Source organism: Chrysochloris asiatica, unplaced genomic scaffold (assembly GCF_000296735.1).
Source record: "Chrysochloris asiatica unplaced genomic scaffold, ChrAsi1.0 scaffold00257, whole genome shotgun sequence".
NCBI lineage: Eukaryota > Metazoa > Chordata > Mammalia > Afrosoricida > Chrysochloridae > Chrysochloris > Chrysochloris asiatica.
The window spans coordinates 1,183,668-1,195,000 of record NW_006408775.1 but is presented as its reverse complement, the minus strand read 5'-3'; the positions used below and the strand labels follow the sequence as shown (position 1 = coordinate 1,195,000).

The following is an 11,333-nucleotide window of genomic DNA, read 5'->3' as shown; positions in this document are numbered from 1 at the left end:
TGTCTCCATCTTTTTGCTATTGTAAATAGTGCTGCTATGAACATTGGTGTGCATATATCTTCCCATGTTGTGGCTCATTTTTCTTGTGGGTAAATACCAAGTAGAGGAATTACTGGATCATAAGGTATTTCTATTTCCAACCTTCTGAGGAAACGCCATACTGTTTTCTAGAGAGGTTGGACCATTTTGCAGTCCCACCAGCAATGCAGGAGTGACCCAGTCTCTCCACATCCCCGCCAGCATTTATTGTCCTCTACTTTTTTTTATCTTTGCTGGTATTGTTGGTGTGAGATGGTATCTCATTGTTCAAACCACCAACTTTTTAGTTAGCAGTCAATGACTTTAAGCACGGCACACCGTGGCTGCTGTGTGTTTAATTTGTTGTTGTTAAAGTGCAGTTGGCTGGTTCTGACTCGTAGTGACCCTGTATAGGGTTTCCAAGGAGGAGCAGCTGGTGAGTTTGCACCACCAACCCTGTGGTTCAAACTGACCTTGCTGTCCACTGCTCATCCTACAGCACCACACCAGGACTCCTTGTGCTTAATAGCAACTGATTATTTGCTGTTCAGCATTTAAAATTGATCCAGGCTTGTGAGGAAGCTTGGTTAGGAATAGGGAGGCCCAGGACCACGTGAGGACTGCGTGAGGCATCTCCAGGGCAAAAGAGGGCCCTCTGGAGGAGGGAAGCTGTAGAGGCAGCCCATTAGGCCTGCAGGGTCCAGCATATCGACAGAGAGCCCTTCTGTGTGGGGACTGCTGGGACTGGTCAGCTCTGGGCAGGGAGACTGACCAGGTCAGGTGGTCGAGTGCCCTCAGAGGCCTCAGTGCCACTCTGCACCAGTCTCTCTGTCTCTGTTTCCTTAGCTGCAAAGAAAGTAATGCTTGTGGGTTACAAGCCCAGTACCTGTCGAAAACCGTGTTCTGGGTCCTGCTCATCATTGTCCTCGGCATTACAACCAGCAGCACAGAAGGTGCTCGCCTCTGAGTCTGACCTCTGTGAGCATGTGGTTTACTGTCTGGATACTGTCATTCCTGGAGGGGTACTGCTGGGTCCCCAAGGCTCTGGGTGACAGGGCTTCTGGCGGCTGCTCTCTATCTTGGGGCGGGGGCAGCCTACAGTCCTGCTGCTGCCTGTCCCCTCGGGGTTTGTGGCAGAATTCCAGAGCTTCTTGGTAAGCACTTAGGTGCCTGGTGGTGGAAGCTTCAGCTGCACCCAGCCAGGCTGCTCCTCTTGGCCCTGGCCTGAGTTGGGGGGCAGCAGCTGTGGAGTGTTCCGCTGGGCCAGGAGGGAGGTGAGTCAGCCAGCAAGTCACAGTCATGTGTGAGGTCTTGAGAATTTATCAAGCAAAGACTGTCTGAGCTGGAGCAGGGGCTGGACTGGGGCCAGGCAGAGGCTGGAATGCAGCAACCTTCTTGGCCAGGCTGTGCTTGAGACCCTTTGAGGGCAGGAAGTCCAGGTCAGTGTTGGAATCGGGGAGACGCTGGGGCTGTGGGTGGCCTACATCCCTAGAACCCAGCGTAGGGCGGGTGGACAGTGACTAGGAGGCAAAGTGTCCATGGTCTTGGAGAAGTTTTAGATAAAATTATAATAATCAATTTTCAGATACTTATAGAGTCCTGGGAAGTCACTAAGAGCTCAGGGGTGAAAGCTCAGCAGGTCAAAGTCTGCAGCCACTCCGTGGGAGCAGAATAAAGCTCACCCTATAGACACTGTGGGGGGCTCTGCTCTCCTGGAGAACTGGACCCACTCCTCGGCAGCAGGCGTGGTTTTAGCGGGTTGTGTCGAGCGGCCCCAAGTCCCTGTCTCCTGTCCTCTCTGGATTACAGAGCATCTGCTAGCACAAACCTAAAGGCTGGAGGGTGGAGTCCAGCAGAGGAAAGGTCTGGGAATCCATGTCAGGCCCACAGGGGGTCACCATGAGCTGGTGAAGCCTGCTCAGCGGCAGTGGTCTGAGACAGGGTTGTCCAGGGTAGAACGTTTGTTTTCTGTGTTGGAGAAGAAGGAGCCCTAATGGTGGGATGAGTTAAGCATTGGGCTACTGACCACAAGGTTGGCAGCTCAAATCCACCACACAGTCTGGGGGAGCGAGGTAAGGCTGTCTGCCCCTGTAAAGGTTTAGAGTCTCGGAAACAGTCCTCCGTAGTTGGGTTCTGTCCTGCGTGGTGACTGTGAATGGAAATCAACATGGCGGGGAATGTGGGAGACCCGGGCTCCATCTCCAGCCAGTAAGCCCCATGCTCAACCACCACCCATACGTCACTGGAGTCTTGCAAGTTGCTAGGGTTCTGAGCAAGTTTCTAGACTAAGACTGTGAAGACACCATGGTGGTCCACTCCTCACTCCGTGGCGAACAGCTAGGCTCTGGCCCCCGTGGGGTCCTGTGTCGGAGTGTGTGTCCCCGCCACTGGTGAATGAAGTGGAGACATGCTGGGTTGGCTGTCTGTACATTCTGTCTGCTGTCTGTCTGCTTCTTGTACTCATTCTTGAGAACTCGCTCAATGGCCGCCCTGGTCAGGTGCAGGGCTATGGCAGGCATGCCTGCACACGCCCATGACGGCAGCACTTGAACCAGGTCTTCCTTGGGGCACTGGTCCTCCAGGTGGGGCCGGAGCCTGGGAGCTCCGGCCCCACCTTTCCCCTTGGTCTCATCCGTCTGAGGGCACGCAGAGTGTTCTTGAAAGAGAAGCTTTTGGGTTTTGTCATTTAATAAGCTGACATGAAAAGAGACCTTGTGTTGCGTTTCCTGAGAAGGTGCCAGAAGACCTGGAGAGCACTTGGTGATGTAGGGGTGGTTTCACCCTCCCTCCCCGCCCTAGTGCTGACAGAGCCCGTCCTTGTGTGTGCTCTGGACCCGCCATCTGGAGGGCTGAGATCCCAGACTCATGCCCCGGCCCTAGAGCTGCGAGGCTCTGTGTGTGGAGTCCAGGAATGGGGCTGCGGAGCCGCCAGGCTACACCTGGAGTGTGAGATGCTCCCACCATTCCACTGGGTGTGTGCACATGCCTATGTGTGCATCTGTAGTGTGCCTGTGTACATGTCTCAGTGTCTGAGCATACGTGTGCGCCTGTGCACGTGTGTGTGACTGTCTGTGTGTGTGCACATGTGTGTACAGGAGCCCAACCCAAAGCAGTGCTTCCCTGTGTGTATGTGTGTGCATGTCTGTGTGTGTGTGTGTGTGTGTGTGTATAGGATTCCTGCCCAGGGTCCTTTCCCATGTGTGTATATATGTACATGTCTCTCTGTGTGCACACAATGTGTATACAGGAGCCCAGCCCCGGATGTATTCCCTGTCGCTTGTGTGAACCTGTCTCTGTGTGTGTGTGTGCACATGTGTACCTGTGTGTCTCTGTGTGTACAGGCTCCCAGCCCAGGATGTGTACCCTGTGCGCCTGTGTGAACCTGTCTCTGTGTGTGTGTGCACATGTGTACCTGTGTGTGTCTGTGTGTACAAACTCCCAGCCCAGGACGTGTTTCCTGTGCGCCTGTGTGAGCCTGTCTGTGTCTGTGTGTGTGTGTACACATGTGTACCTGTGGGTGTCTGTGTGTACAGGCTCCCAGCCCAGGACCTGTTCCCTGTGCGCCTCGTCCAGGCTGGGCTGAGAAGGCGGCACTGGAACGCCAGAGCTGGTTGAGGCTGTGGAGCCGGTTGAATGGGCCCCAGAGGCAGTAGGTTGAAGAAATCTCCTTGGAGTTGGGGCCAGCTGCTCTAGCCCTTAGGACAAGTGGAGAGGGGTCCCAGTGGGGCTCTGGAGCTGGCCCTTCAGAGGACCTGGTGTCACAGTCTGGCTTCTCTCTTGGGGACGGCAGGTGTGGTAGCCCATTTCTGAGGCCACCTGAGGCCCCAGGGGGTGGGGGTAGGGCTTCAGGTGAGGACCCCTCTGCAGAGCTCCCACAGGTGCAGGTGATGGGCTGGCACCCAGAGAAACACAGTTTTGTGTCCTTGCACCTCACCTTGCCCCTCTGCTTCCAGCCGCCTCCCTCCGCATTTTTCCAGATCGGACAGACAAGCGTCCTGGAGCTGGATGATGAGCTGCTGGACCCGGTGAGTGTGGGAGGGACACAGGGTGGGCTGTGTGTGTGAATGGGGGGCTCTGAGACCCCAGTGAGCGCAGAGACCCAGTGCAGTGGGGGAAAGAGCTGGGGGTCTCCCTCTCTGGTGGCTGGGCATGGTGCAGAGTAAATATTTATCTAACCCCCAGAGCACCCCCCAGCCCCTCTGGCCACAGGGTCCATCTGGGGAAGGTGCTGAGCGCCTTCTTGGGGGTTATAGCCCTGAAGGGACAGCCTTATCTTTGCCTTGGCCAGCAGGCCACAGCGGGGCGCTGGGTGTCAGATGCCTTTGTGGGCGCTTGTCTTCTGCTTCCCCCACTTCTCAGGGACCCACTGCCTGCTTCCTCAGGGATTGCGTCACCTGGGGGCTGGGCTGGGCACGTGAGGACGTCAGTATGTGTCAGAACATCATCTCTCTATAGTTGAGTAGTGTGTGGGTAGAAGGAGCTCAGGTGGCTCCATGGGTTGAGTGCTGACTTGCTAACTGTGAAAGGTCAGTGCTTTCTCACCAGCCGCTCTGCGGGAGGAAGCTGAGGCTGCTCCTTTAAGGCTCAGCACCTGGGAGGTCTGACAGCAGTTTACGGTGTCCTATAAGCTCTCTGAACGTGGATCAGGTCTGCCTGCTGTGTGGTTGGACCGCAGCATGTTTATCCCTCGTCCATGGGTGGACACTGGAACACAGTGCTGCTTGGTCCATAGTGGTATGCACGTGTCCTCACATGTTCCTGCAGCCAAGTCTCGGTCACGTGGTAACTCCCTGTGTAGCTGTTTGAGGAACCATAAGCCTGTTCTCTCTGGTGGCTGCATCATCTACTTCTCGCCAGCAGTGGATGTGTGCTCCGGCTTCCCCGTGCAGCACGTGCGTCGTCGGTCTCTGATTCTCTTGAAGAGACTTTGTGGGTCTTTCCTGTGTTGTTGAGCTGTGTCATGTCACACCGATGGGAGTTCAGTGTGGGGGGCTACCCATGCCCCACCTCCTCATGGTATTGTATTGGTGGTGATTGGTTGAGGGTTCTTAATGCCCTCATTCATAGAGGATAGCTGCCTGTCGTTTTCCTGTTATGTCTCGGGTTTTGATGTCAGGATCCTCTGGCCTCACAGTGTCGGGAGGCATGCCCTCCTTTCCTCCATGTTCTGGTAGTCAGGTGGGTGGCTGTCCCCTTCCTCCACAGGGGATGGACCCCCCTCAGCCCTTCCCCAAGGAGATCCCCCACAATGAGAAGCTGCTCTCCCTGAAATATGAGGTAAGCCCCCTGCTCTTGTCCATATGCCCTGCCCTGGGATCCCTGATCCCTGATCCCTGGGCCCTGATCCCTGATCCCTGATCCCTGGGCCCCAACCCCACACCAATGGTGACCTGCCCTTTCCCGCGCCTCCAGAGCCTGGATTATGACAACAGTGAGAACCAGCTATTCCTAGAGGAGGAACGGAGTATCAACCACACGGTGAGCGTGGCCCCCGCTGTTCCTCCCACAGCCCCTCAGCCCTGGAGTGTCCGACCTCGGGGTCCAGAACCATGCTCTGTCGTCCTGCCCGGGTGTTGTCTGGTCGGGACACGTGGGGGTAGGGGGGGGTGTCACAGTGGCTGTGTTGTTGTGAGGGGCTGTGGGAAATGCCCTATGAGGCGCCCGGCCACATTCACAGCTGTGTACGCGGCGGGGGCAGTGGGGACCCACTAGAGCGGCTCTGATGGACCCCGCCCCCCAGGCCTTCCGGACGGTAGAGATCAGGCGCTGGGTCATCTGCGCCCTCATCGGCACCCTCACGGGCCTAGTGGCCTGCTTCATCGACATCGTGGTGGAGAACCTGGCTGGTCTCAAGTACAGGGTCGTCAAGGACAGTATCCTTGAGTGTGGACCCCGAGGTGTGGCTGGGCTGGGGGCTGGGGGGCGGGCCGAGTGGGGTCTGTGGCTGCTGATCCTTGACAAGCCAGACATTGACAAGTTCACGGAGAAAGGGGGCCTGTCCTTCTCCCTGCTGCTGTGGACGCTGCTGAACTCCGCCTTTGTGCTCGTGGGCTCGCTGATCGTGGCCTTCATAGAGGTGCGGGCCCCCCCAGGCAGAGTCGTGCTGTAGTGGTGACTAAGAATGCTCCCACAGACCTGCCAGAGCAAAGGGCAGCGGCCATGTCCTTGCAACACAGGGGACTGGATCACTGGAGCAGGGCAGAACCCATTCCAGGGGCGGTATGAGGAAGGTGTGGGAACCAGGCTCCCACAGGTGGGACAGAGGCCTCCCCAAGCTCCAGGCCCCGTACCTCCTTGGTGGCCCCGCATTGGGTCCTGAGCTCCAGGACATCCCCACCTCTCCCCTCCCTTTGGGACATGGACTCTGTCCCTGCTCCCTGCATCTTGAGACATGGACCCCTCAGGGGAGGTGAGGAGCAGTTGGCCCTTGGCTGGACACCCTGTCAGCACCCACTTTTCCCTTCAGCCGGTGGCAGCAGGCAGTGGAATCCCCCAGATCAAGTGCTTTCTCAATGGCGTAAAGATCCCCCATGTGGTGCGGCTCAAGGTAGGCGTGTGGTGGCCATGGTCTCGGGGGGACGGGCAGGGATGGCATTCAGGGTGCTTGGGCTTGAGTGCAGTGGGTAAGTGGACGGGAACTGACCGGGAACTGACCTGGAGATGCGGGGAGGGGTGTGGCTGCGCTGCACGTGTGAGTCTGGGTGTCTTCCTCGCTCACAGACCCCTGTCTCTCCTTGCATCCCAGACCCTGGTGATCAAAGTGGCTGGAGTGATCCTGTCTGTGGTGGGCGGCCTGGCTGTGGGGAAGGTGAGTTGTGGGGCCCCTCCCCCTCTGCTCCCCAACTCCCCACCCCGCATCTGAGCGCTCGTCCTTGCAGGAAGGACCCATGATCCACTCAGGCTCTGTCATTGCTGCTGGCATCTCCCAGGGCAGGTCCACGTCACTCAAGCGGGACTTCAAGGTGTGTCCCATCGTGGTACTTGACCTTGGTCTCGCTGTCAGAGCCTCTGTTGATACCCGTCTTGTGAAGGGGGATCCCAGCCACATGTGCTGTGGGGGGAAGACTGAACCAGACAATACCTTGAACAAACTTGACTCAGGCAGACTGGTGTGGGGCCCACAGGAGGCCTGAGAGTCCTTATGGGCCCCGGTCTGCGGCCCCCACTGAGAGTCTCTGTAAGCCCTGGTCTTCGGCCCCCCCGAGAGTCTGTGTTAGCCTGGTCTGTGCCGCCCCCCAAGGAGTCCCTTTTCGATCATATTGACGGCTCCAGAGAGCTGAGCCTTGGCTGAGCCTCCGTCCGTCCATCTGTCTGTCCCACCCTAGATCTTTGAATACTTCCGCAGAGACACGGAGAAGCGGGACTTTGTCTCTGCAGGGGCTGCAGCCGGTGTCTCAGCTGCCTTTGGGGCCCCTGTAGGTAAGAGGGTGGCTGTGCCCGACCTGGCTGTGGGAAAAACGCCTGGGTAGGGTCACTTCAGGCCATTCCCTGGTGAGGCCCCTACCCCATCAGGTCTGGGCTGGCAGGTCAGGGCGGCCCCCTCGGGTGTGGGCTGGCGTGTCAGGTGACCCCGGCCCCCTCGGGTGTGGGCTGGTGTGTCAGGTGACCCCAGCCCCCTCGGGTGTGGGCTGGCGTGTCAGGTGATCCCGGCCCCCTCGGGTGTGGGCTGGCGTGTCAGGTGATCCCGGCCCCCTCGGGTGTGGGCTGGCGTGTCAGGTGACCCTGGCCCCCTGTCCAGGCGGTGTCCTCTTCAGTTTGGAGGAAGGTGCGTCCTTCTGGAACCAGCTCCTGACCTGGAGGATTGTGAGTGACACTGACCACTGACCACCGGCCACCTTGCACCCTGCCCTTTGTCCATGGACCCCCACCCTTATCATCTGACTCCAAAGTGCCCACCAGCTGCTTCCCACCGAGCTCGCTGTCCCATGGCCTGTCCCTGGGCGGGGTCTCCCCAGCACCGTCCCCCGTGGTATCTGACAGCTGACCTGGTGCCGTGTCTCTGCCCAGTTCTTCGCCTCCATGATCTCCACCTTCACCCTCAACTTTGTGCTCAGCATCTACCGTGGGAACATGGGGGACCTCTCCAGCCCCGGCCTCATCAACTTCGGGAGGTTCGACACCGAGGTAACTGCCTTCGCCACCCCCGCTCGTTCCCTGATAGCCAGTCGGTGAGCCCCAGGCTCCCGAGGCGCCCTGTGACCTCAGAGTGGCACGTGGGCAGGTGGTAGCCTGTGACCTCAGAGTGGCACATGGGCAGGTGATAGCCTGCCACTTGTTGTGAAACCCTGGACACAGGACTGAGAACCCAAGATCCGGGGCTGTTTCCCACATTGCTCCCAACTGCCTGGTGGGCGGAGCCTCAGGTCTCTCCTCGGAGGTAGAGACTGCCCAGTGTCCACTGAGGCCCTGACCTCCGTGTGTGAGGCTGACAACTCACAAGCTGGGAGTTTCTGTGAATGGGGAGGTCTGGGATGTCGACTCGAATCCTGACGGCTCTGCTCCCCCCTCTCTCTGTCCAGAAAATGGTCTACACCATCCACGAGATCCCCATCTTCATCGCCATGGGCGTTGTTGGTGAGTCCCCCTCCCCCTCTGTATGAGTGACCACTATGGTGGTGAAGGTGTCAGAGGCCGCTCCACCCCCACTGGCCAGGGGCACAGAGAGAGCAGCAGCCCATCGCCGCCTTGCTGCTCCTTCTGTGCCCTCCTTGAAGGGAGCAGTGCAGGGGGCATAGGGCTGGCGGGGCAGGGGCACGGTGTGCAGCTCTAGGAATGCCTTTTCCTGAGGAAGGAGTCTCTGAGGGGTGTCCCTTGCAGACCAGGGACCCCCAGCTCCCAGCCTAGGCACGTGGTGTGGGTGGTGTCGGAGCACAGGAGGTACCGGGAGTGCATGGGTGGCTGGGCACATGGGCAGTCCATGGCACAGTCTGAATGCTCCCTCCTGCCCCTCCCGTGTTCTGTCTTGCCGACCGTAGGGGGTATGCTGGGAGCTGTGTTCAACGCCTTGAATTACTGGCTGACAATGTTCCGGATCAGGTGAGTCCCGCCCTGCATGCTGTGCCCATGCGGATAGGCCTTCCACTGCTGACCAGGCTTCACAAACAGAGTGTGTGTGCAGTTGGGGCACAGTCTTTGGGCTGGAGAGCTTGTCGGAGGGGCCACAATGATGCCAACCAGGAATGGGAGGACCCCTCACTTCAGGCACATGGTCCTCCAGGGCTCCAGATTGCAGCCTGGACTTGGACCTGCAGGTGACGTGTCTTCACCCTGACCCAGAACCTCTGAGACTGAGGTGGACTGCCCCTCTCATTGTCGCCCTGTCTACATGATGTGGGGACAGCACCCATTGAGTTGTCACCTCAGGGGAGAATTTGGGCCTGGGACACTTGGGCAGAGTGGATGGAGGAGATGACCAGGGGAATGAAATTCCGGGGGCTCTACCTGCTGGGGGTGGTGAGTGTGTGTGTGTGTTTCTGTGTGTGCCTGTAGTGTGTCTTTGTGCACATGGGAATGTGTGTGGTATGTCTGTCTCTGTGTGTGTGTGTTATTTAGAGCTGCTATAGCAGATACCACAAGGGGATGACTCTAACAAACAGAGATGAAATTTCTCACAATTTTTTGTTAAATGCCAGGGTCACTTCCGGCCCGCAGTGACCCTGTGCAGGAAAGAGCGGCTGAGTTTGAACCGCCAACCTTGCAGTTCAAACAGACCTTGAGGTCCAGTGCCTATAGCACCACACCAGAACACCTCTCACAATTTGTTAAGTGCCGTCAAGTCAGTTCTGACCCATGGCAACCATGTATGGGGTTTCCGAGGAGGGACTGGTGACCTTGAACCGCCGACTGTACAGTTCAAAATGATTTTTCAGTCGAGCTCAGTAACCTGCAGCACCTCCCAGGCCTCCCTCTCACAGTGTAGGAGGCTGGAAGGCCAAATGCAGAGAGCCTGCTCTGGGGAAAGGGCCAGCCAGCTGCTATGTTCCGAAGCCTTGGAGCTAGATCTCCGCATGTCCTGACTTCTAGCTGTCCGCTCTCTATCTGTACTCACACGTTTACTCTCCTTTCATGAGATACTGACTCTAGGTAATACCCAATACTAACTCTGCCAAACCAATGATTTGTCCATTTCAAATACCTTCTTTAGATAGCATAACAGACGACTATACACATGGACCACACCAGATGGAATACATAGAAATCAAATTGACTACATCTGTGGAAAGAGATGATGGAAAAGCTCCATATCATCAGTGAAAACAAGGCCAGGGACAGACTATGGAAAAGACCATCAATTACTGATATGCAAATTCAAACTGAAGCTGAAGAAAATGAAAACAAGTCCACGAGAGCCAAAATATGACCTTGAATATATCGCACCTGAATTTAGAGATCATCTGAAGAACAGATTTGATACATTAGACACTAAAGACCAAAGACCAGATGAGTTGTGGGATGACATCAAGAATATCATACTGGAAGAAAGCAAAAAGTTATTAAGACAAGAAAGAAGGAAAAGTTCAAAATGGATGTCAGAAGAGGCTCTGAAACTTGCTCTCCAGCATAGAGAGGCTAAAGCAAATGGAAGAAATGAGGAGGTCCAAGAGCTAAACAGAAAATTTCAAAGATCAGCTCAAGAAGATAAAGCCAAGTATTATAACAAAATTTATAAAGATCTTGAATCAGAAAACCAAAAAGGAAGAACACGCTCAGCATTTCTCAAGCTGGGAGAACTGAAGAAAAAATGCAAGCCTTGACTTTTGTTATTGAAAGATTCTCTGGGCAAATTATTGAATGATGCAGAAAGCATCAAGAGAAGATGGAAGGAATACACTGTCAGTGTACTAAAATGAAATGGTTAATGTTCAACCATTTCAAGAGGTAGCAAATGATCAAGAGCCAATGGAACTTAGGGAGGAAGTCCAAGGTGCATTGAAAGAAGTGGCAAAGAACAAGGCACCAGGAATTGATGGAATAAAAATTGAAATCTTTCAAGAAAGTAAGAAGGCACTCACTCATCTCTGCCTAGAAATTTGGAAGACAACTATCTAGCCGACTGATTGGAAGAGATCCGTATTTGTGCCCATTCCTCAGAGAGGTGACCCAATAGAATGCGGAAATCATCGGTCAATATCTTTGATATCCCATGAGAGTAAAGTTTTACTAAAAGTAATACAGAAAAAGCTACAATCGTACATTGACAGAGAACTTCCAGAGGTTCAAGCTGGATTCAGAAGAGGCCGTGGAACGAGGGATATCATTGCTGATGTCTGATGGATCTTGGCAGAAAGCAGAGAATACCAGAAGGATGTTTACCT

At 55.8% G+C, this 11,333-nt stretch overlaps 1 protein-coding gene across 2 annotated transcripts in view; it reads left to right on the top strand.

Moving 5' to 3' along the window:
- Nucleotides 1-11,333, top strand: part of CLCN7 (chloride channel, voltage-sensitive 7) — a 29,840-nt gene that overhangs the window by 6,326 nt on the left and 12,181 nt on the right. The window contains exons 2-14 of one of the 2 annotated variants that reach the window (XM_006873852.1): nt 3,972-4,043; nt 5,224-5,295; nt 5,431-5,496; nt 5,759-5,891; nt 5,985-6,094; nt 6,485-6,565; nt 6,764-6,826; nt 6,897-6,980; nt 7,344-7,437; nt 7,757-7,821; nt 8,026-8,142; nt 8,538-8,592; nt 8,994-9,054. In XM_006873852.1, the coding sequence (XP_006873914.1) occupies nt 3,972-4,043; nt 5,224-5,295; nt 5,431-5,496; nt 5,759-5,891; nt 5,985-6,094; nt 6,485-6,565; nt 6,764-6,826; nt 6,897-6,980; nt 7,344-7,437; nt 7,757-7,821; nt 8,026-8,142; nt 8,538-8,592; nt 8,994-9,054 (1,073 nt within the window). The remainder of the gene's footprint in view (nt 1-3,971; nt 4,044-5,223; nt 5,296-5,430; nt 5,497-5,758; nt 5,892-5,984; nt 6,095-6,484; nt 6,566-6,763; nt 6,827-6,896; nt 6,981-7,343; nt 7,438-7,756; nt 7,822-8,025; nt 8,143-8,537; nt 8,593-8,993; nt 9,055-11,333) is intronic. The other variant, XM_006873853.1, reaches the window with a different exon arrangement.